General features: G+C 44.0%; 1 protein-coding gene and 1 long non-coding RNA gene across 12 annotated transcripts in view; both read left to right on the forward strand.

Annotated features, from left to right (window-relative positions):
* Positions 1 to 25,533, forward strand: part of HIBADH (3-hydroxyisobutyrate dehydrogenase) — a 255,954-nt gene that overhangs the window by 110,342 nt on the left and 120,079 nt on the right. For 7 of the 11 annotated variants that reach the window (XM_069588127.1, XM_069588135.1, XM_069588137.1 and 4 more), the window contains one exon: positions 203 to 1,188. The exons of 3 other annotated variants lie outside the window; for them this stretch is intronic. In XM_069588127.1, the coding sequence (XP_069444228.1) occupies positions 203 to 361 (159 nt within the window). In that variant the 3' untranslated portion in view covers positions 362 to 1,188. Of the gene's footprint in view, positions 1 to 202; positions 1,189 to 23,705; positions 24,409 to 25,533 lie in introns of those variants that run through there. One more of the 11 variants, XM_069588130.1, reaches the window with a different exon arrangement.
* Positions 3,510 to 4,318, forward strand: LOC138439390 (uncharacterized). Its single transcript, XR_011256703.1, has 2 exons — positions 3,510 to 4,029; positions 4,124 to 4,318. It is a non-coding gene; the product is annotated as an uncharacterized lncRNA (long non-coding RNA).

Consider the following 25,533-nt stretch of genomic DNA (forward strand, 5'->3'; position numbering starts at 1 on the left):
GCAGTTTTGTAGCTGTAAGATAGCACTTATAAAATATTTATAGACACACACAGACATATAACTTAACATCATTCTTGTAAGTATCTTATTTTTTCAGATTTCATTTTTTCTTCTTTGAAACCCAAGCATTAGGAGCCACAATTCCAAAGTGAGCCTTAACTGCACAGCCTCAATGTATTCCCTCCACCCTTGTTTGATTTAGGATCTGGGATTAGCACAAGACTCTGCCACCAGCACGAAGAGCCCAATCCTTCTGGGCAGTCAAGCCCATCAGATCTACAGGATGATGTGTGCAAAAGGCTACTCAAAAAAAGACTTCTCATCCGTGTTCCAGTTTCTGCGAGAGGAGGAGACATTCTGAATTTGCCCTTTGGCTATGGACAGTGTTGGAAACCAAACTCTCTTGGAGCCACTTATAGCTCACTTCACAAGTAAATGGGCTTAATCAGAGGTCACCTGTCTGCTTTTGATTGTCTAGGTCACAATAAACCCTGGGATTTTTCACCCATTTTTAACTGCTTATTGTTTTTATCTATTTAGCAAACACCTAGTACCTGAATTTTCTTTTTTTTCCCTTTTCTGCAAGCCACTGATGGTCTCTGCTAGCTAGCCAACTGACCTTTTTCAAAAGTTTGATTCCTGAGCATCTTCAGCTGAAACGTTGCCTACTTCAATCAGGATATTATTTACTCCACTTTTCACTTTCACAGTTTCACAAATAAGACCAGTTTTTTTTCAACAGGATAAAACCTATCTTCAAGGAAGGAAAAGAAATTGGTATGAGGAAATGAGTTAGGGAAAGGGGAAGTATAGTGAATTACTCCCTGTGTCCCTCAGGAAGTTTGTCCTGTTAACCCAGTGGTGGTGGTCTTGCATTCTGAGGTTATGGTTTATTTTCCAAGAGTTGATAAAGCAAGAGAATGCCTTGCTGCATGTTATGTAATTTGGACCCTGTTATAGTATCTCGGTGTGCCCCTCTTGTAACAACTCCCAATACTCAGCAAACTTTTTTTTTTTTTAATATATTTTTGCTTCCTTGTACATTCTTACTACATATTTTTTGACTTCAGAAGAATGACTTCTTTAGAACTGTTTCAGAGCCAATGATATATGCTTTAGATAATTATTACATTATCCTAAATATAACCATATTATTTTGAATTCAAATAAATTTCTATGCTGATAATACTTCCTTGGAGTTTTTGTGTCTTCCTAACCTTTTTGGTGAACAGTCAAATGACCTAACAGATTGGTGTTGTCAACTAATGGGGAGAGGATGGGACGAGGGGAAGAGAGGGCAGGTCAAAAGGAACTGAGTGTGAACTGGCCAGTGGGCAGCCCCCATCCTCTCCTCTGCCTGCATCCTTAATGAGTCTTTGTTTTCTGGTTCGTGGGTGCTATAGGAATTTGGTCTGCAATAGATGTAATTATGTCCCAATAGGCAGCACAGTTACCTTTTTTCCCCATCACAGCCCCTAGAAATACTCCAGGCCATATACTTAGACACCAGATTTAGCAAAAGTACTGCTACTTTAATTATTTTTCTGGTGATCAAAAATTCCAGGCATTATTGTAAGTGTTAGGGCTCCAGTGATGAGCAAAACATAAAATCCTTCCCTTCTGCACCATAAATTCTAGTGTCTCTTAGGTGTATATGTGAGGAGGTGTGAGAGACAAGAAATGAATGTGTATGTCAGGTGATAATAAGGACTAAAAGAAAAAATAAAGCTGGGTGAGGGAGATGGATGGGGAGTGTAGGGGTACCTTATTAGGCAGGTAAGGGGAGTGTGGCCTTTGAGCAGAGATAGGAAGGAAGCAAGAGAGCAAGCCATACAGATATCTGGGAAAAGAACATTGTAGGCACAGGAAACAGAAAGTGCAAAGGCCCTGAGTTAGGACAGCATAAGATACATGAGGACTAAGGAGGCCAGAATTGTGAAGTGTCATAGACTGAGAGAAACCAGATCGTGTAGGACCTTAGAAGATATGTTGGGATGGTAGCTTTTATTCTGAGTGAAGCGTAGCATGTCAGTTAGCAAAAGTGAAAGGTAACCAATACACTGCCACCCCCAAGTTTAGTGGTTTAACAAGCATTTATTATTTTTTAAGGTTCTCAAGGTGGGCAATGTTATTCTTCCGACTGGGCTAACTCATTTGGAGCTGGCAGCTGTATTTGGTCTCATGTAGCAGGGACGGCTGGAATGATTGAGGCTTCTTTCCACATAGTCACTTATCCTTTGGGAAGATCCAGGTTTGTTGACCTTGTGGCAGAAAGTTCCCAGCGGCAACATACGACAAGTCCCAGAGAACAAGCATTTTTCAAGCCTCTGCTTGCTTTATGGCTGTATTGTGCCATTGGTTAAAGGAGGTCACCTAGCGAAGCCCTGAGTCAATATGGGAGGGCTTGCATAAGATGTGGACACAGAGAAGGGGGCAGTACGGTACCATTTTGCAAATGGCTAATATCACAGCCAGCACATGAAAGATTTTGGTTTAGAGGGATCCCTCTGGCTGTGGTGTGGAGAATAGACTATTGGGAAAAGGGTGCAAGCAAGGAGACCAGGTAGGCAATGGTAATAATCCAGGTGAGAAATGATGGTGGCTGGGACCAGAATGATGAAGATGGAAGAGGCAAGAAGTGGTCAGATTCTAAACATAAAGATGGATGGGGAGAGAGAAAAGGAGTCAAGAACAATCCAAGGTTGGTGGAGAAGGTGGAAGAAAGAGGTGACCATGTACTATGTGAGCAAGATTGTGGGAGAAGAATTTAGGGAGGATTGGGAGAGGTATAGGAGAAAAAATCAGGAGTTTATGATAGACATCTAGGTGGATAAAAAGCAGGTCCAAGGTCCGAGCCCCATCTTACTCTAGGTTTTAATGGTTGGAACATGAGGCAGAACCAGCAGATGAGACTGAGTGACCAGTAAGGTAGGGAAAAAAAATGGGAGCAGTGTCCCAGAAGCCAAATGAAGACTCACTATAAGGAGAGAATGCGCATTTGTATCAAAAGCTACTGACAAGTTGAGTAATGTAAGGGATGAGAATTAGTCATTTGGATTTGGTAAAATAGAAGTCACTGTTGACTCTGACAAGTGTTTTGGTGGAGTGTTAGAAATAAGATTGGGAATGGGAAGAGAGAAATGAATGGAGACAGATTTCAAGTTTTGCTGTGGAAAGAAAACAGACAAATGGAATAAATACTGGTAGGGAACATGGGGTCAAAGGAAGTTTCATTATATTTTTAGGATGGGAGGTGTTATAGGGTTATGCTGATGGAGGTGAAATGATCACAGAGGGGTAAAGTAATAATGCAAAAAAGGATACTTGCTAAGTGATGTCTTTGAGTAGTGAGAGGAGAAAGGTAGAGGCATGGATGGAGCTTTGAAAACTAAAAACCAGCATAAAAATCATGTGTCAAACTGCCAGCATCGTATATGAAGGATAGAGTAGTACTGCAGTTAAATACTGCGATTAAATATAATTAAAAATTATACTTTTATTTTTTCAACAGAATAAATATTAGTGCTGGCAAGGACTTCAGTGACCTATAAGCGTTACCTGTATCAGTCACCCTCCTGATCATCAGCTTTCTCATCTACAAAGTTATCATCAACAGTGTAGCTTAGTATTAAGTGCTCTTTTGGAAACTTGAAACAAAACCTGAGTCAAGGACAATTGCAAGTGTTAACGAGGATGTGGAGGAAGTAGAACCCTCCTAACATTGCTGCCAGGACTGTAAAACGGTGCGTCCACATTGGAAAATGGTTTGGCAGTTCCTTGAAAGGTTAAACATGGAGTTACCACATGATCCAGCGATTCTACTCCTAGAAAGTGCTCAAGAAAAGTTAAAATATACACCTCCATAAAAACCTGTACATGAATGTTTGTAGCAACAGTATTCATAATATACAAAAAGTGGAAGTAATCCAAAGATCCCTCAACTGACAATTGCATAAACACATCGTGGTGTATCCATACTGTGGAAGACTGGCCATGAAGAGGATGGGGAGTCTGAGAAACCTTGCTCAGGTATTCCATAAATACCTCAAATTCAGTGTATCACACCTGAGCTCCACATCCTCCCCTGTTGACTTGCTTCTTCTCCTTGTCCCTGTCTATCCAGGTTCCCAGGAAGCATCCCTGAGGCTCTCTCCTCCACCCATTCTCCAAAGCAGATTCTAAATCTCTCATCCATGCTTCACACCCTCATGGATTCCTGTCTAGAATACTTTGGTTTCTTTGTGGTTACTTCTTTTTTCCCCAAGAACTTCACAGAGGTATAATTTATGTACAATAAAATTTGCTCATTTTAAATGTACAATTTAGTGACCTTTAGTCGGCAGTGGCACCACACTCCAGTACTTTTGCCTGGAAAATCCCATGGGTGGAGGAGCCTGGTGGGCTGCAGTCCATGGGGTCACTGGGAGTTGGACACGACTGAGCGACTTCACTTTCACTTTTCATTTTCATGCATTGGAGAAAGAAATGGCAACCCACTCCAGTGTTCTTGCCTGGAGAATCCCAGGGATGGGGGAACCTGTTGGGCTGCCGTCTATGGGGTCGCACAGAGTCGGACACGACTGAAGCGACTTAGCAGCAGTCATCACCACAATCCATCCAGCTTTCCATCACCACCACCCCCAAATCTCATTTTGTCACTTGCCAGTTTCCCTCCCCTAACCCCCAAAACTCTAAGCAACCACTCATCTTTCTGACTCTGTAGACTTGTAGCTGCTTATTAGCCACCAATCTGGTTCTTCCCCAATTTGTTTTTTCCCCCACTGCAGAAGTGGAAGGCTAAAATTCCCCTGCATAATTAACCTTTTGTGGCTCAGCTGGTAAAGAATCCGCCTGCAATTTGGGAGCCCTGGGTTTGATCCCTGGGTTGGGAAGATCCCCTGCAGAAGGGAAAGGCTACCCACTCCAGTGTCCTGGGCTGGAGAATTCCATGGACCGTAGAGTCTATGGGGTCACAAAGAGTCAGAACTGAGTGACTATCACTTTCGCTTTCACGTTAACACCTTTTTAGCCTCAAATGCAGCCTGAACCCGTTGGTGTGGTATTCAGGCCTTTCATCCTCTGGCTCCTGTCTTACTTCCCCAACACTGTCGCCCTTTGTTTCCTCTACGGCATCCTGTGGGCCCCAGCTTGTGAACCACAGCACTTGCCGGTTCCCGAGCATGCCATGTTTCTCACACCTCAGGACCTTTACACATGCTGCTTCCTTCACCTGAAATACCCTTCTCCTACACTCCTGACCCACTGGCTCAGGCCCCGTATCATCTAAAAGGCCTTCTTTGGCCACCTCAAGCTGAGTCATTTCCCCTGTTTCTATAGCTCTTTGTTGATTCAGCCTACATCATAGCACTTTCCTCTTACATTATGTTTACTGGTTTGCTCGTCTGTTTTCTAAACAGAATGTTAGCTCTTTGAGGGCACAGAGTGCATCTTATTCAGCTTTGAGTCCCTGTGTTGAGGTCAGCACCTGGCATCAAATAAGAGCTCAGTAGAAGACTGAGTGAGTGGAAGCAGCGGCATTGCATTTGTGTTAGGTTAACTATGATCTGCATGAACTTTTTCCTGATTCTTCCTTGGCAGATCAAGTTTATTTTCCTTTGGGTTATAAATGATGCAGTTTGTTAGACACTTGCAGAGTGTGGAACTTTTACAAAGTTTTCTTAGTCAAAAGGTTAGCTTATGATGTTTGACCTAAGAACTTCTGCAATCAAAATATGCATTTTTGGTAGCAAGCTTTAGTCTGATGTTAACGTACTTTAAACATCAACTTGCAAGCAGATGAAACATGCACATATTCCACCTTATGGAGTACAGCGGTTCCAAATGTGATCTTTTTTTATCACACAGCCTAGACCTTGAGGCATAAGGTGAATTTCATAATAACACAGGTTTTATTCAATGGAGCCTTGAAGAGTTAGGTATTTCAGAGACTCTTGCTACCCTAGTGATCTGAAACCATGATGAGAGAACATATGCAAGGCCGCCGCTGGGTCCGTATTTAAGGAAACCCCAAATGGTCTGGGTCTACCCTTGGCCAATCTTCTTACTGCAGGGATTTTGATCTTGATTTGTTTTCTGAGCGCTCTGAAATGCGTGTGATCTATCCACTTCCTATGGGGGTTGGGGGAGAAAGGGCAGAGAATGGGGTTGCATTATCCACGTGCATAAATCCTACCCAGGCTACTGTCAGAAGCCTGCTGCTGCTCAGGGAAACTTCACAGGTTACCACCAGCCTCAGCCAGAGTAACTACCCCCTTGAGCATTCTCAAACGGCCAACCAATGGGGAGTTGTCTGCCTGAGTGGGGTTTTTAGCCATCCTTCAGTTCAATTCAAGCGGTAGCTTAAAGACATCATAGAGATTTGTAACGTTCCATGCAAGGTGTCAGGCCCATAAACCAGCATGTCTATCGCGCCAGTGCGCACTGGGAATCATCTCTCGTCAGTGGCAGAGAGATTGAAGATGACCTTTTACTATTTAATTGTATTCATCATTTAATAATTCAAGAATACCTAAAAGGGATGATGACTTCTTCATTCAGGCTAGAATTCAACTCTTGGAGAACATTAATAGGAAAATAAAGTAAAGCCGAAGCACTTTTCAAGCAGCCTGTAGGGAGTGCCTAAGTGTATTGTTTCCCAAAGTTGCCCCTGGCTGGCAGACAGGAGACCTGGGTCAGCATTCACCTGTCCAGCATTATGGATCAGTTTCCTTCTCTTTAAAACGAGGGCATTGCACTGATCTCCAGGATTTGTTTTAGCTCTAAATTTCTGATTCCTCTTAGTTAAGGGTTTAGGAAAATGTAAGTCACGTGCTTCTGACAGGTTTTGGACTCTGTCTGGTCACGGATTATTTATTGCTCATATAGGCATCTTATTTATTAGGGTTTTTTTTATAGCTGGGAATAGATTCAGAGATCAATACATTTTTATTAATGATAGTCCGTCATGCCTGGTAAAGAGATGGCAAGAGAGCTCGTCTAGAATGAGCCCCTTGAATAAACCTGACACACTGAGCTTAGCTCTGAGCTGCGTTTTGGCAGGCCTCTCTGTAAAATAATGACATTGGCAGAGGGAAACACTATGGAAACCTTCCTCACAGCCAGACTCATAAAATCAAAGGGCAGATTTGGGGTGTGTTTCTCAGCCTTGGCTGTATATGTAAATCCCATGACTTTTTGAGTGTAGCATTTTATCTTCAAAAGGACAAAATTTGGCATTTGCTGTGGTCATTAAAAATGATAAATGCCTAAAATGCTTAAGAGTTGGGATTTTTGTAGGTTAGAACAAATATTGTTTCAGGACCAGACGGTACCCTACAATAGAAAACTTCTCACTGAAGTTGTCACATCGGAAAATAAAAAATCCTTCATTATTTTCCCTATAAGTCAGAGGATATTGGGCATAATTGTTGCCACTTCTCCTTATAAAAATGAATGGTCTGGGCCTTTTGAAGGTAGATGATGACTCCTGACTCCATGAAGAGATAGCTTTGTGCCCTGAAATGGTTAACTCGCCTCCAGATGGTGCTTCTCAGCCCCTCTGAGCACAGCTCAGATGATATCAAATTCACTGTTCTTTCACATTTGTTTTGTGCCTGTTGCATTCAATTTTCATTCCATTTATGGCTGGAACTTGAAATATTCTATGGTAATTTTAGACAATTTGAAGCCTTTCTCTAGAAGTTTCACATTTGAGTTCCAATCGCAGAGACCTTAAAGAGCAAATGTAGCTTTCATTCCCCTCTCCTCCTTTTAATGACCTTAACCCTGACCCCAAGCCTGCTCTCTATAAGTGCCAAACATGATTCATTCTCTTTGCTTGATTTAGTTTTGCCTCTTTAATGAGCCAAGATGACTAGGGAGACCTGATAGCTTATTTGTGCTAATGTAAGTATGCTCTACTAGTTAACTCCTAACTCATTTATTTGTCTTTTACTCTTGCCTAAAATTGACCCTGTGTCTCAGAGATGAAAAGTCCATATTTTAGACAAGGGAGATGCAAACAGTTAACGTTAACAAGCCAGTCAAGAGACAGACATTATCCAGGAATGAAAGACAAAGCAAACTGCTCAAGAAGGGGAGAGTCTTTGTATTCTGTGCCTCTGCACACAAATATGTGTACCATGTTACAGGTAACAGTGCAAACGTTCATTAAGAACATAGTTTATTGTGCAGTTATACCCTAATGCGCTATTTCTCAGAACTAGTTTCCTCTTCTGAGTTGTAGGAGTCATAATGTCTTCAATAAAAATTTTCGTGCTTGAAGCTTTGCTGTATGAATGTCTTATTTCTCCAGCCTCTCTAATGTAATTTCTGATCCTGTCTGTGTGTGCAGGAATTTTTTTGACATGGTGTTTAATGTATGCTGATTTTTTTTTTTTCAATATTGCAGTGGCAGACTTGGGCCATCAAGGACACTTAGAAAGTGATAAGCACGAACAGACTTTTAAAGAGATTTACGACGGTTTAGTTTCTCTGTTGTCTGCCTCTCCACTTTCAGTTCAACTCATTTGGGTTGGTTGGGGTCTGACCGTGGGGTTCTGACAATGTGTTTTTATCCTTGTGAATTTATGCTTGCTTCAGTGTCAAAAAAAAAAAAAAACCAACACTCCACTATTAAAAACTGATATGACTTTGAACAGTGGCTTGATCTCTGATTATGGCCTCTCCTAGCCATCCCATTTAATTTCTCGCTGGTCCAACTAGTGGCGTTAAAAGCTGCCCCTTCTGAGGTTGCCTGTTCCCTGAGTTGCACTGCACTCATAGCAGTTTAGTCTGGCCCCTTTTATAGGTCAGTGACACCCTTGAGCTTGTATACCCGTGTCACCACAAATCTTAAAAGATGCAATTTTCTTGGCAGCTTCATCCTCCTAAGATGAATTGGAGAGTGGGAGTGAAGGACAAGGTTCTAATCTCCGTGTTAGGACCAAGAAGGGCAGACACGCCTGTCCTCCCCCTCATGGGCCCCAGGGAGACTGCGGGCTTGAAGGACTCTCTGAAAGAGGGGTTTCTGCAGTGCTGCTACTCACACGCTGGCATTTTTGGTTTTTGAAAACAGTCTATTCTCTTCTCTATCTGGTTGTGCTTCTCCTGGAACAGTACCGATGGCATCCCTCATCCATGGTACAGCTTGGTGTGCTTGTTCTCTTTGGAAGAAATAAAATGAAAACTTCAAAGAAAATTCTTCTCAAGGCAGTGAAAGAGTTATCTAATCTCCAGCTCTTTAGAGTTGGGGAATCTTTTTCTTATGTTAGCCCTGTTATGCCAGATGGTTTCCTCTTAAAAAAAAAAAAAAGAAATCATAAATGAATTCTGCATGGTCAGGTATTGTCATCTTTGCGGAGAATTTTCTTTGCCTAATGTCCTATCTGATGGGCCATTCTATGTATTATATGCTACATAATCTCCACAAATGTATACTGTGGTCCATAAAACTGCCATACTGTTTTCAGAAACGAGTAATTCACAAAGTAAACCTGAGACAGTGCTGTTAATAAACACAAATTGCAAACAAGAAGGTAGTAAGTGGAAATAATGCACTCATTTAAGAGTAATAAAGCCTTTGATCTTACTTTGAAGGAAAAAGTCTATGTTTAAACTCCCCATTCAGGGACAGCCAGATGCCCATAAAGAGCAGTGCTTTGCTTTGATAGAAAATCAGTGAGGCCTGTCTAGCAGGTCTGGTTTGTAAACAGATTAGTTAAGGGCTCATCAGGACTGATTTGCATAGGATTCAGCAAGCCCCAGTCACTTTTTCAACCTTAATGAGCAATGCTGTTTCCAGGTTGGAAATTACACCATTTTTTTAAAGCTAGAAATCTTAGGTAATTACTTTGTGGGAAAGGGAAAGAATATTCATATAAAGTGAACACTTTCTGTCCACAGCTAATGGGGAAACGATGACCTAAGACTTGTTTTGCTTGCTCTAAATGAAGGGTATAATGAAGGACGTAGGTTATGAGTTTAAAATTAGGTTACAAAAAGGTTTTCCTCCCTTTCTATGTTATTTGAGAGGTAAAGGAGGATTAATCTGAATGATCACAGAAAAGGTAACATTGGACTGCAGACTCAGACCACAGATATTTACCTACCAATGTTTCTGGAGGACCTCCTTGGAGCCAGGCTGTATTCTTTGGACCAGGCTTCCCTCCACCAGTGCTCAAGGCAGACAAAAGCCCTGACCCCATGGAGCCTACCTTCCAGAGCCTACCATTATGGAGATATGGGAACAGTAGAGGAAAAAATTGGGCCAGTTTAAGCTCACGTTCTAAATAAAATCTGCTAGTTAGCAGCCCTCCGCTTGAGAGGTGGGCAAGACTGATACTCCCAGAGAGAAAAGATCCTCTGATCAGTATAACTGCACTTTTGGTTTTCAGAATAATTAGTTACCTTGCTATCAGTAATCAAGTATATCTTTTGGAGTGAAGAAATTGTCAAAAGAAAACCTTTGCTTACTCTGATCCTTGAATAGATAACAAATGGGCAGCTCAGTAGAGACAAAGGATAACTTGGAAAATAAACAGTCCCTAAAGAAAATGAAATGATATTGAAAGTTTTCACCTGTGACCTTCCAAAAAGGCAGTGAATTGATGGTGGGCAGTGGTCTATTTCTTTGGCTTGCAGCAGCATCCTTATGTTTATGAGAGATGCTTTTTAAGTATTGTAAACATTGGCGACACTAACTTGCTTAGTTGGGAACTTGAGTTTAAATAATAACCTTCAGCCTTTGTGTCTGGCCTTGTCAAGGCCAAGGACCTCAGCCTTACCCTGCTTCCTAATCAGCACACTCCTATAAATGTCACCTTGGAGACATTCCACTCTGAAAAAAAAAAAAAATGGTCCAGCTCTGGTAAGTGTTAGAAGAGAGGCCGGGGACAATTTCATACTGACTTGGCCAGGACTCCAGGTCCTGTCCAGCTAATTCAGATGGATGGAGGGTGTAAAGGGAGGCCATGCCCTCTGTTTCTCCAGATGGGTTTGATTAGGCTGAGGAGGAAGAGAAGGTCTTGTTGAGGTGCCTGCTTGTGAAGACTGCTAGGGAGAGGGTTGCAAGGCAATCCAACTGAGGCCAAGCAAGACACCTGTACTCAGGAAAGCTGGCTCGCGTGCATTCTGTATCTCTCAAGGGAACATATACAGGGCCTTGGAAGGCCTTGCGGTTCCCCCATTCTGGCACCCTCATCCCCCATACACACCCCCACAGTATTCCTTCATAGGAAGAGTCCCCTTCCAGCCTGCCCCTTTCTACATTTCTCTCATCTTCCACATGGGAATATACCTGACAGCCCCTTCCAGGCAGGTGTGCTTGTCTGAGAGTAACCCTCTATGTGAGTACTGATAAGAAGGCTCCAGAAACCTGCTTTTCAGGAGTCTGGGCAATACCTGCATCCTAGATGCCCCACAGTGGGAAGCCAGGCTGTTCCCCTTCCTTCTCCCCCTCTCCCTATAGACGTCACTCTCCAGTTCACTTCTTCCCAGCTCAGGCCAGCCTGAGGCAGACCAGCGCGGCTAGTGCCAGAGCAGACGTCCAGATGGAGCTCCACATGGGCAAGAGCCTCGGTTGTCACGTGTGTCCCAAGCATCCAGTGCGGTGCCTGGCACACAGTATAGACTCACTAAATACTGCATCTGTAGGGAGAATGAATGAATAAATGAGCAAAGTGCTGAGATACCAGTTTTCTGTTAAAGCACCCCAATTTTCATTAGTAATACTCTGACATTCCCCTTTGTTTGGCTCACCAGGAACAGAGCTGAAGCCAAAGCTCCCATGGGCTCTGCTGTTGTGGGCTCTGAGCAGGAGCGATTGGAGGGAAGGGACTGGCTGCAGTGAGGCTGGTTTGCCCGGTTTCTGGAAGCCTCGGGGTACTGTATGGGTGCTGCCCCATGCCCAGCTCCAGAAGCTCTCCTGAGTTCAAAACAACACTTAGCCCCTGTTTTTAAGGGCCCCAAGGCCAATTCTACAGCATCAGGAAAAGCCCCTCTAAACAGCCAGTTACACATGTAAAGCCACTAGCATAGGCTCTGACCTATAGCAGATACTTGGTCAATGTCCCAGAGTGACTTGTGTCTGGATGCTGGCAGGTGAGCACTTCCACTAGACTCATAGGCCCATTAGTTTGAAATGCTGCTTGGCTAATCACCAAGCTTAGGGGACACGGAAACTCATTGTAGCAGAAAGTCAGAAGCTTTGCTTCGTCTCTTTTTCCTGGGTTCACATACATGACTGAAATAGGTTTAAAACCCCATCTTTATTTTACAAACTTATAATCTAACTTTTGAAAATAATGATGAAAGCTATCCTTCACTCCACTCATCTTCTGCACCTTTTAACACAGCAACAGTGAGGCAGGGTAGTTGGGCCATAAAGAGATCAGGCCTGAGTTTGAATCCTTGCTTTACTATCTCCTAGTGTGTGGCCTCGGAGAAGGCAATGGCACCCCACTCCAGTACTCTTGCCTGGAAAATCCCATGGACGGAGGAGCCTAGTGGGCTGCAGTCCATGGGGTTGCTAAGAGTTGGACACAACTGAGCGATTTCACTCTCACTTTTCACTTTCCTGCATTGGAGAAGGAAATGGCAACCCACTCCAGTGTTCTTGCCTGGAGAATCCCAGGGACAGAGGAGCCTGGTGGGCTGCCATCTATGGGGTCGCACAGAGTCGGACACGACTGAAGCGACTTAGCAGCAGCAGCAGCAGCAGCAGCAGTGTATGGCCTTGGAAAGGTGACAGCCTCCCTCAGTCTCCATTTTCTCATCTTAAAATAGGGATGATAATAGTACCTACCTCATGGGGGTGTTGAAAGGCTTTAAAAAGGCAAGATATGTACAGTGCATGGCACAGCGCTTTCACAGAGTAGGTGCTTTGAGCCAGTCGTTTCATTCCTAGGAATGCATCTTAAAGAGACAATGAAACATTTGTTTCAGCACATAGAGATATATTTATAAGCATACCCCTTCATCTTAGCTTGTTTCATAGAATTGACAAGTCATTCAGTGCCTTGTCTGTACCATCGTCTTCCTCAGGCTCTTTCCAGTCAAGCTTTGCCAGGCCTAGAGTCAGCTGGTAAAGAGGTTTGGCTTTGGAGATGCAAGAAAGGTGTGAAGAGCTACCACAGAACTATAGGAACCTCTGAATGTTCCCTGCTGCTGCTGCTAAGTCGCTTCAGTTGTGTCTGACTCTGTGCGACCCCATAGATGGCAGCCCACCAGGCTCCCCTGTCCCTGGGAATCTCCAGGCAAGAACACTGGAGTGGGTTGCCATTTCCTTCTCCAATGCGTGAAAGTGAAGTTGCTTAGTCATGTCCGACCCTCAGCGACCCCATGGACTGCAGCCTTCCAGGCTCCTCCATCCATGGGATTTTCCAGGCAAGAGTACTGGAGTGGGATGCCATTGCCTTCTCCACTGAATGTTCCCTACATCTGTTAAATTGTGAATAGAGGCACAGCACAGCCAGTGAAGATTATCCATCCATCTTTGCTTCTAGCTACCTATTATAAGCCTCCTAGTTACTGGAGAGGAAGTGCAAATGACTGTATTTAGGCAGACAAATATGATCCTAGAGTAAATGATAGAGCTATGGAAACTAAAACAGAACTACTGTGTGGAGGCAGGAAAAGACAGGAGTCAGGAATAGGGGAGAAGAGAGTAGTAAAGAGAGGGCTGCCTTTATCTGGCATGGTACCTAGGAAGGGGAAGAACAGTGGCCTTGGAGTATGGCAGACTTATACTGGAACACCAGCATTGCCAACAATTAGCATGTTAACATTTCTAGAGTTCGTTTTCTTAACTTTGTAATGGAAAAGCAGTTCAGAGGGCTTTGGGGAGAAATAAATGAGATGAAAGAGTATCTATAAAGCATCTGACCCATGGAAGATAGTCAATACGATTCAGCTCCATTTTCAAATATTTGGTCCAGTTGTCTCCTCAGGAAAACTGTGTAGTGTACAAGGTGCATTGATTTCAGATCCAGAGAACATGATCAATGTAACATCTTTAAAATTATTTTATGTCCCAGATGTGAAAGGTCTGGTTTATATAGTTTGTATACTTTTTCATTATCTTAGTGAAATTTTAAAGCATTTACCCTTGTACCAACCTTATCGATTAAAGACCCTGTTATTGATTGATTCAACGAGTTGGTTGAGTAGTGAAGAAGTAGATTAGTAAGGCCAAGAGAAGTAGTTTAAAAATGTGAAAAGTGGTGCTTAAGCCTCCAATATGCACTTGTGTTTATCGTCATGGTGAGGTGTGTTCACATGTACATGTACTGATTGGCTGACAGAGGGCTTTGAAGTTTACTCAAAATCCAACTAAAAAGGCTACTCAGATTAGGGATGGGGGATGGCATAAAGCCTGCTTTTACCCAAACGTCCCATGCAGATAAGCACCAGGATACAGGGAGAATAAGAAACGATCCTCTCAGCTTGAGTCTTCTGTTTTACTTCGTTCTGTCCAGAGTAGTTGCTTAAGTAATTTACAGTTTGGAAAGCTGTGATCACTCTACCTGAAGCGCTAAAAGTTCATGGCGAGGCTCCAGCTTATCACAGGCAGTAAATGCTCACAAACCGTAATGGACTAAAAGACCCCTTGCCCAAGATTCTCACCCAGATGATAATACCACTGAGGCAAAGCCCTCCTTCTCCCCCCTTCAGATAAGTAAGTGTGTAGTCTACTGGATAGTTTTAGAGCTCACATATTTATATTATGCTTTTTGATTTCATTAAACCAGCTCTAAGGCTGGCTTTCATATTTTCAGTAACGTACCCCTTTTCTTCCCTGTACTTCCCATCTCGCTATTAACCCCTGCTCCAGTGGGGCTTTCTGGTGTTTGAAGAGGATGTGCAGTTTAATCCACCTTGCAGTTAAAACAGGAAAATATGTACACGGAAAATGAAGTTTGCATTCAATCAAGAATTAACCTTCTAATTTCAATAGGGACACACACATCCCAGACTTAGCATCAGTGGAAAGCAACATTGTTGGAAATGAGGCAGCAGGAAGTTACTTGCTGAGTTTAGACCATATAAGCCTCTTTGTTTTCTTGGCTTGTGGGATCTTAGTTCCTTAACCAGGGATTGAACCCAGGTCGTCGTCAGTGAAAGCACGGAGTCCTAACCACTCTTAGAATGATTACCAACTTCCATCATACTACCTTCTGGTGAACTCTAACAGTTTCTTGTAAGTGTCATAAAAATTATTCAAAACCAATCCATTTAGCAAAATGATGGAATTTATTGATGCCAGAGAACAGATTTATTTAAAAACCTAAGACTTCTGTTTTTTTTTTTTTTAAATGATTGCTTCAAATATTATAGTGTACCGAAAACTCAGAGGCCCTTGGTCCTGTAGGCCATCTATATCCACTCTATTTCAAAATGCAATAGAACGGAAAAGGAGGGCTAGAAAGTATCAGTGACTTTGCCTTTTTACTGCTTATCTTTTGGACAGGATGGAAATCTGTCTCTGTTGACCTTGATTTAGGTTTTTCTTTCTTCTCAAGTAAGTAACAACAGTTACCTGTCATCTCGTTCTTGTGGACCTGGGACCAGCAGGAATGGCATCACCTGGGAGCAGAAGCCCAGCCCCAGCCCAGAGCTGCTGAATCAGAATCTGTACAGGATCCCCAGAGGATTCCTTTCACATTCAGGTCTGAGAAAAGCTGGTGTCTGAGTAGGACTCAGCTCATGCTATGTTAGGGGATACTGTGGTTAGGATGTAATTAGTAGGTTTTTAGTTTGAGGAGGTATTCTTTGGGAGTGAAAAACAGACTTCAGAAGCAGAGGATTTACTGATGGGATATACATGGACCTAAGCTGCTGACTCATAACTTTGTCTTCCTCTTTGCCCGTAATAGTCCCTCCCACATTCTTTGTTCCATCATCACATCTTTTCAACTTCAGCTCATATTGGTGCCTAATTTCCTCTATATTTGCCAGATCAAATTCTCAAGAACTAGAATCTGATTAGCCGAGTTCAGTGTTTTGCTCCCAGCCACCCATAAGTCACTGGCCATTCTATGGACTGGACTCTTGGATCAGCTTGATGGGAGCAAGTCATTTAAATAAAGGCTGCCTCTTGCCTGGCAGGCAAGGAGAGAGACCTGAGAGGTGGGCTCCTGACCACCCATCAATCTAATCACAGCTTTTAAGAAACACGAAATTCTGAATGCACCTATCTGCTTCCCAAGGCAAATGTCAGCTTGAGCCAAGATGATAAAAAAACCTTTCCTAAATTCATCTATTGCCAGACCTATTCTAGGTCAGGAAAGAGGCGAAGATGAGTATGAGAAACTGAACATTAATTTTAAGATCTTCTGTGGGCCAATTCATTTTAGAGACATGTCATGATAAGGTACAGAACTATGTGCGTGGGAGCCTGGTGAGAGACAGTCCCACTGACTTGAGATTTGCTGGGTGCTTATTCAGAGGACAGGCCACCTCCTTACAGCTCTTCAAAGAGCCTAATAGCCTAGCTGACTTTATGAAGCCCTGAAGAGATTGCTGGAGAAAATTTTAATGTTTAAAAATTATTACTGAAGGATTTGAAATCTTTAAGAATTCCAGGAACTTGAGTATTCCAAGAAAAATTGTAAATCTCAGAACCAATATATCAGCCATCTGAGGACCAAAAACTAATAACCCCTTTGACGCTGTAACAGGGTAACCAGACCTCATGGAAGCCCAGTAGCCTTGTTTTACAGGCACTCCCTGGAGCTGGTTACAGGCTCCATAAACGAAGATGATTCTTTCTGCAAGGGCATTTCTCTGCTTGTTGGGCCGCTCTTTTCTCCCAGCTTCTCCCTCCTGGCTCCGTCTGGACCATGGTGGCAGTGGGACTGATCCTGCTTCCTGTGCGTTTTCCCTTCAACCTGTTCCACCCATGTTTGTCCCTGAGGCCTTCCTGGAGCGTAGCCCCAACTTGGACCTGACCCGCTCAGCCTTCAGAGTTGCCAGGCAGCCGCAGGCGCTTCAGTCGCCCCAGGCCAGCCTCGGCCCCACCACTGCTCACCTGACTGCAGCCCCTGTCATTCTGAAGGGCCTCCCACCCCCTCCTCCCCCCTCCCCCCCTCCTCCCCAGTCCTTGTGTAGAATCTCCTCTGATCTCCATCCACACGAATGCCATCCCCTTTCCAAACAGGTCTCCCATGCTGCCCCTTCAAGCTCCTTCTCTTCATTCTCTTCTCAGCAGCTATGACTCTCACACATTACTTTCCTTTTGGGTTTTGAGGATTTTAAATTTTTAACCTGAAAATGACATTCCTTTCCTGTTGAATCAGAAATCCCTTGTGGGTGGGCACATTGAACCTCACAGGGAGAGTGCATGGTAGGAAACCAGAGGGATAGAGTAAGGCCGATAGCATCTGGACTCTGATTTCCGTCTGAATTCACACTCCTGGTAGACTTGCTCTCTGTGGTTTGCGTGACCTTTGAACAGGCTTTACTGGCCTCTCCCAGCTTCAGCTTCCAGATCTGTCAAGACAAGAACTGTACACATCTCACAGGCTCGCTGGAGGATTGCTTCTGAAGCGATGAGTCTCGAGCACCTCCCACACCATCAGCTACTGCTCTGGTGGTTATGGGAGGTGCTCAGCAGGCCCTGGTGGTGACAGGAAGTGCTCAGTAAATGCCAGGCCCCGGGCATCTGTGGGACTGGGATGCCTGAGGGCTGGGGTTCTTGCCAATTGCCTTCATCTGCTCCTCTGTCGAGGCTTTTATAAGCACTGCTAACAGGCAGGAGGATGTCTGGGTTTGAGTTTCACCTCCTCATCAACCCCTCACCTTCTGGAGGAGGTGCTAATGAGCAGTGAAATGACCACCAGGTGGGCTGGGAGGGAGGCGGAGGAGGATGCGGCCAAGGAGCTTGGATATCCTTCTGCTGGATGCTGGGCTTTGGAATCCGTGAGGCCTGAAAGGCATCCCTCCCAGAACCCCACACTGAGTCCTATTTGGCACGAAGAGGAGAATAACTGCAGAGTCAGAGCAGTGGTTCTGGTTCCGGAGGAGTTCTGGGAAGGAGCCCAAATGGGGCCTCTTTCTGTCTGGCCCTGCGAGGAAGCTCCCAGCCCCCAGCCTCCACCCCAGGCATCGTGGCGTTGTAATAGCTGCTCTTTCTGTCGAGCAGATACTATTTTTATTGATCCCCTTCTTGACAGAAATATGAAGCCACAGAATGTTCCTGGCAGGTGGCAGCCTGAGTGCCACTGGCGGTGCACGGACTTGCGTCTTCTGTTCCAGGGCCCTGGCCAGAGCAGGCAGGCCCAGAACTGGCAGCTTCCCAGACACCCAGGAAGCCAGTGAACTTGCTCTGTGTGGGAGTTAGAGTGGAATAGGCTGGGCGCCAGGGAGCCTTCCCTTCCCCTCTGTGGTTGGGGGCTGCGGGCGAGTTCCAGGTCTTGAAGGAACTGGTCTTCCCAGGGACAGAGAGATAGTGGCTCTCAACACTGCTGCACTTGAGAGCCACCCCAGGGAGGTTTTTTTTAAAACAAACAAACAAACATAGATGCCCAGACCTGATCTCCAGGGTTTCTTATTGACTTGGTCCTGGGGTGGGCCCTGGGCAACCACATTTTTAAAAAATTCCCCCAGGTGATCCTGATTCGGCCTGGCTAGAGACCTATGATCAGAAATGATCAGTGAGGTCACTGTATTATATGAAAGAGCACAGGCCTCGGGGTCCAGCAGATGTGGGGATCCCCCTAGACCACTGATTAGGCACTGGCCCATCATGAAGAGGCCCAGTCTTGCAGGTTTTCGATTTCTTAAATCAGGAAATGGGTGGTAGTGGTGTTGCTCACCCTCCCTTGAAAACTGGTTCTGGTTCTGGAGGAGTTCTGGGAAGGAGCCCAAATGGGGCCTCTTGTATAGTTAATTGAGGGAAGGTGTGAGTAGCTTTGGGACCTTAGCAAAGTATTTCTTTCCCTGTATTTGTAGGCCTACTCTTTACAAATAATAGTGTATTCACTTTACATAAGCTATAAAACTTGCATACACCGTGGTCTATACTTTACTCTGTTAGGGTTCCACTGACATTAAATCAGAGATTCTTGATGGGGGTGGGGGGACAGAAACATGCTCCCTCACGAAGACACATGAGAAAGGGGGTGGGGAAGGAGGCATAGTACACTCTGGAAAAATAGGAAATGGGCTCGATGCCAAGAGACACTTATGGACTCTGTTTTCCATGTCACCTAAGTGGCTTTACAGTAGGCAGAGAGTATGCCTGACCTCTTCTGTGGCGGGAGATGCTGTGCCTTCCCAGGCTGTAGGCTATACAAAATGCTTGAAAAGATAAGTGTGGGACAATGTTATTCACACCTCTACTTTGCTAGATGTGGAAAATATGAGAGACCCCTGGAGAACAATCTCACAAGTCTGTGCTCTTAATGCTCTACACCAGGGTTAGTAAACTACCATCTGTTGGCAGGAAGCCTGTTTATTCTACGGCCAGTGAACTAAGAATGATTTTTGCATCTTAAACACACACGTACAGAATATGCAACAGAAACTTTTTGTGGCCTGCAAAGCCCGACTGTCTGACTGTTTGCAGAATAGTTTGCTACCCCTGCCCTACACAATACTGCTTCTGTAACTACCCTGGCCAGACTAATGCCAAGTAGATGAATCTGACTTATTCTAACATTTTCTGTAAATATTGGATTTGATAGGGCTAGTGTGTTGCAGATTGGATTCCCCAGGAAGCAGAGTCTGAGAGGGAATTTGATGAAAAGGATGTTCATTAAGGAATGCCTTTGATATCATCACCTGTTGAAAATGGGAGAGAATAGATAGAGGGAGAAGCCAAGCTGTGAGGCAGACCTGGCAATAGACTCAGCCAGTTCCACAGGCGCTCTGGATGTAGAATATCCCCTTAGAGCGTTCCCAAGTTGGGCTGAGATGTCTGGGCCTTTATACTCCTGCAAGAGTCAGTTATTGGGTATCAGCCACATGGGAGGGGTCAGAACTTGGGCAGGCAGCTCTCTGGAGCTGAGGGCATCCCTGAAGGAACTGACAACTGAAGGCTGCCTTCCAGCCACTGGAACTGAGGATCTTCTGATGACGGTGGCTTTGGGAGGTGCACTACAGTGTCCACGGCATAGGGCAAACATTCTAGGGCCTTGATGGCAGAATTGTTACAGGTGGGAGTGATTTTTCTAACCTCTTTATACCCTGAAGTACTTAGCATAGGGTCTTGCAAGTAGTATATATTCACTGAGGGGATGGGTCAATGCTTGGATGCAATGAATTTTGTAAGTTTAAGCATAACGACCTTGTCTTCTAGTTCTTTGGCCTTCCTTTTTGGTTCTTTTCTGCTCCCTCTACCCTCCCCTGACCCAGTGCATTTTAACTTTTAAAATCACCTAGTAATAAAATGCTGAGAACAGAGATGTTTAAAAATATGTGTTGGATGAATAAAAAAATGAATCAATTACAGAACAGAATTTTACATCTAAAATAACTTAAAGTTCTGAGTATTCTAGTGTATTTCATTATAATTTTATTTTTCATGAAACTCTTCCAAAGTCTCTATTTTTAAAAATTTAAATCTTTATTAAGAAGTAATTTTTGCTTGTAAAAAAAGAAAACAAAGTACATAAAATAAGTCCTCCCTTTCTAATTATATTAACAGCATGTTTTGTGTTCTTACAAATTTTTTAAATGTGTATATGATTACTTATATATAGATGTGTTTATTTGTCTAAAAATGGAATTATCATATACATATAATGTATATATATGTGCTATTTTTCCCCAAAAAGCATATGACAGATATCTTAAGGTTATTTACTAAAGACTGCTGTTTCTTTAGAAAATGCAATGTCCTAGTCATATATGCAGCCCCAAGAATTCAACAAAGGTGATTTGAATTGAATTCTATTTCTAAAGTCTGATCCCCCAGAGCCTTTATTTCTTTTGATCCCCTGGCTTTGGAAGCTTGGTTAGGATGGGGAAAGAACTATTAAAAACTTGCCTGAGGGAGGGGGTGTAGAAGTGTTGCTAAAATCCTCTTTGAGCCATGGTGGGGGCTGGTACTCACATGAGCAGCGGAGTCTGGCAGATCTTCCTTGCATAAAAAGATGAGGGAATTTTGATAGGAGTAGGATGGATCCCTCCCTGCCAGGCTTAGAAACCCCCAATTGCCTAGGGAGTTCCCTAGGGGCTCAGAATGGTTAAGATTCTGAGCCTTCATTGCCCTGGCACCAGATCATTCTCTGCCCAGGGAGCTGGCATCCCGTGAACTGCACGGCATGGCAAAAAAAAAAAAAAACCCTCTGGTTCTCTAAAAAGCATGAATTCTATGGCACTCATCTGTCCATCAGTGTCCAAAAGTTACTAACTGAGGCAAGCTTTGTGGAGCATAGAAAACCCACTGTTTCTGAAGCTTCCTTGAGAAGCCAGAAACCATGAAGTTCTATGCCCTGAGGTCCTTGACACCACTGCATTCACCTCCCTAGACCCACTTCTGTTCATCAGGAGCCCTGGAGAGAGAGGCAAGGTCATAGAATGCCACCTCATCCTCTCTCCTTTCTGAAGGCTATTCTTCAAATTAGCTCAAACAGGAAATTAATAACTCTTATAGACTTGACCTTTGAAAAAGAAACGTTAGATTCTCTTTCCAGTAGCTGGGAAACTGATCACTAGCAACAGAAGTGTGTGTGTGTGTCTGTGTGTGTGTGTGTGTGTGTGACTCAAAAGAAGGGTCAGTAGCTTCAGCTCTCACCAATACAAGTGAGGGGACAAAAGGCAAATTAAAATGTTATCTTGTTTACTGGGACCGTAGATCTGACTCAATACAAGCTTTCACCCCTTGACCAAAATTAGACCTTAGCAGGGAAAATGCAGTATGGTCTTTACTCAGGAAGACATCAGGTTTCATTCTCTCTTGGGCCTTGGTTTGCCAGGCAATAGGCAATATCATGGGGCTTCCTAGGTGGCTCAGTGGTAAAGAATCTGCCTGTGATGAGGGAGACATAAAAGATGTGGGTTCGATCACTGAGTTGGGAAGATCTCCTGGAGGAGGGCATGGCAACCCACTCCAGTATTCTTGCCTGGAAAGTCCCATGGACAGAGAAGCCTGGCAGGCTACAGTCCATAGGGTCTCAAACAGTCAGACACAACTGAAGCAACTGAGCATGCGTGCGCATGCACACACACACACACACACACACACGCGCGCAATATCAAGCATCAGTCTCTAACTAATAAAATCGGTGGAAGGTAGATGAACCACAGAGAATCCTTGAATGGCTATATACCCCTAAATTTACCCCAGGCAGAAGTGATTCTGCAGTTTTGTCGGTAATTCTTTTGCTATTCAAAGAACAGCTAATTCAATGATAATAGAGTGAAAATATAAAATAGCTTTAGACTTTTATAAATCAAAGATGTATATTGTATGATTAAAAGTAAAATTTGCCATTAATTTAAAGTTTGTTTTTCTACTTAAAAAATAGCCTGAATAACTTTCCCTGTCATTAAATATTATATGTAATATTTTTAATGGCTGTAGACTAGTCCGTTGTATAGCTGCTGTATAATTTATTTAACTATTTTCCTATTGTTAGACACTTGGATTATTTCCAAATTTTAGAAGTAATAAATACTTCTAATGAGCATTCTTCATACATAATTTTTCTCTGAGGATATATTCCTAGAGGTATAATTGGTAGGTCAAAGGCCCAGTGAAATTTAAAGTTTTTTGATTCTTATTACTAAGCTGCCTTCCATTAAGGCTGTATCTAGTTGCTTTTTAATTGACCAGTATAAGAGCACTGAGACTACATAAACAAGGGTTTTTAACAGGTCTGTGAAAGCTTGAAGCTTGCTGCCCATGCTGCTGTGGTCACATCTGGAGAATTATGCCCAACAGTTCAGGACTGTGTGGAATTCACAGAAGGGAAGTAGCCTGATGAGTTTGTATTAGTCTGGGGAAGCTTCGTGGAGCAGGTGAGGCTTAAGGGAGGCCTTGAAAGCAGGTAATCAACTGGCCCAGAGGTCAAGGAAACAACTGATGTAAAGCAGAGGACCACCTGTCCCCAATAGGGAGCTGTCGCATGGTTGCTGGAGGAGAAAATGCGCTTCACGCTTCCAAGAGGAGCAGGACCAGGCTGGCTTTAATGGCTGGGTACAATGCAGCCAGCCCATGTTCCTAGATAAAATGGATACCAAGATCGGGACTCCAGAGTAAGGCAAAGACTTCATGCAAGGGACATGTCTATCTCTTCATTTGACCTCCACACTTGATGATTCCTCAGAAATGGAAAGAAATTGGGGCTTTTCTCCTTTTCATTATATTAGGGGGGAGAAACACAAAAAAATCCACCAACCCTGCCGATTTGCTAGATATTCTTGGAAGGATAATAAAAGTGAAACTTTCTTCCTCTTTCAGCAGAATGGAATTAGACTCACCTTGTTACAGATTGTGCTGCTACCAATTAAAAAGAGAGGGAAAAACTCTGCTGAAACATTCTCCACTTTGCAGCTGCTTTTATTTAATCCATGTAGTTTAAAATCTCCAAGGACCTTAAACTAAATCGACCACCAGATACTGAAAAATAAAACAAACTGTTAATTAGAGGGATTGCAAAGAATGTCTTTCCTTTGGTTTAGGAAAGTGGAGAGGATGTTGGATGAGAGCCCCTTCAAAGGTGAGGGAGAAAGATGTTTAGGGAATCTTTCTTTCTCTCCAGGGATTCCAAAGCAAAGATTTGTAAAGACTCTGCAAATAGCCTGGACAACATTGGCTCTTGTTAAAACAGGTAAGGACCTCATTAGAGATTGATGAAAGGACGCAGTTTCCCCACTGGGAGAAGGTACAAGGAAGCCTGAGCATGGACCCAAGCAGGACTCGCCTGGTGGAGACGACCACCTGCCTCCCCACTCACCGATGACCAGGACCAGGAGGAGAGGGTATCCTGACACCAGATGTCAGCTGCCAGGGCAGACCCCACCTGCAGGAGCAGGCCTAGTCTGCACCCATTGCTTAAACACAGCCTGGGTCTGCCAGGAAGAAGTTGCTCTTCACGGGGGCAGATTACCTGGGAAGCATCCAGCCTGGACCAGGGAAAGGTGCATGCTGGGGACAGTGGTGGGCAGCAGTGCCCTCTCCCTGCCTGCACCCAGGTCCAGCCCATGGGCGGTGGATTTTGAGCTCAGTCTCCACCCTGCATGACTTGGATTGCAGGGTCATGTCACTGAATTCAAAAGCAGAACTTTGGGAGTCAAGAAATGGAATCTTGGATTTTTAACTTTTTGTTGTCATATGTTAAAGAGTATGAGGTGGTATGGAGTGATAGTCACACTGCCCAGGTGACTATAGGTGACTTGTTTTTCCTCTTTGAACCCATCTCCTCTCTGTAAAATGGGACTAAAAATAAAATACAGCTCAGAAGGTATGAGGATTAAGTGAAATGGCGCTCTTAACCATCTAGCAGGGACCTGCACAGAGGAGGTGCTGGCAAGTTGGGTCTTATTCACACTCCAGAATCCAGAGGAAATGGTACCTGGGTTTGGACCTCCACTGCATTTCAGGGTCAAGTAAAGCTTACAGGGTTCTCATTAAAAGGAAAATGTATTTCTTTTAAAAAATTGTATATGACAAATGCATTCCTTCTGGGCAAATTTATGCCCAGTATGAAGTGGGATCCAGAGGTACAGAGGCATGCAGTCGTCTGTAGGACTCCCAGGCCAGATGAGTATACACTAGAGGAAACCAGGCCCCCGAGCAATGGGTGGGTGGGTGGCTGGATTTTATACTTTTTATTTAACTGCTTAGTGCCCTACTGCTTTGGTTGAGGCCTTCATTTCCTTCATTTTCTCTGCATGAAACATATGTACTTTTGTGATGATTCTGGCCTCTGTGGGAAGCCTGTCAACAATTATCTAGGCATGTATAACTATGGTGTCTGTCCCCAGTATTTCAGGCAGGGGACCTCTCCACTCCACCGGCCTCTGCACACCTGGATTGAGAGCCCTGTGTTTTCATTTTGCCTGATTCAGGGTCTAATCACTGTCCACTAGGTGACCAGCCTCTAGCATGAGTACTGTCCCAGTGCCATGGAGATGCTGACTCAGTTCAATAGGGTACGTGGAAGGGGAAGCGGGTCATGGCCTAGTCATTTGCAGACTGGCCATCCGTAAGGATACACGGAGCCTCTTGAAAGCCACGGAGCCTCACGTTCTAGGCTGGGCACCTCCAATCGGCTCCTGGGGCCCAGGCTAAAGTTAAATTGCACTGCACAGCATCCCAGTAGTGGAGCTCACAGAGCCCCGTGTGGTGTAGGCATGTTTCTGCATGGGCAACTTCCCCTTCAGAAACAGGGAGGGCTGTGATGGTGGGTGCTAAGTCGGGCTTTTGAAGGTCACTCAGAAACCTCTCCTGCTGTCTAGGCAAGGTTTTCTCTTTCCCAGCATTTGCCAGGCTTCCTCCCTGTCTCTGCAGCCTGAAGATACTCCTGTTTGGCTACAAATATGTCAGCAACTGACATCTTGGAAAAGAATAAATGGGCCAAGTCAGAG

The sequence above is a fragment of the Ovis canadensis genome, chromosome 4 (genome assembly GCF_042477335.2).
Source record: "Ovis canadensis isolate MfBH-ARS-UI-01 breed Bighorn chromosome 4, ARS-UI_OviCan_v2, whole genome shotgun sequence".
Taxonomy (NCBI): domain Eukaryota; kingdom Metazoa; phylum Chordata; class Mammalia; order Artiodactyla; family Bovidae; genus Ovis; species Ovis canadensis.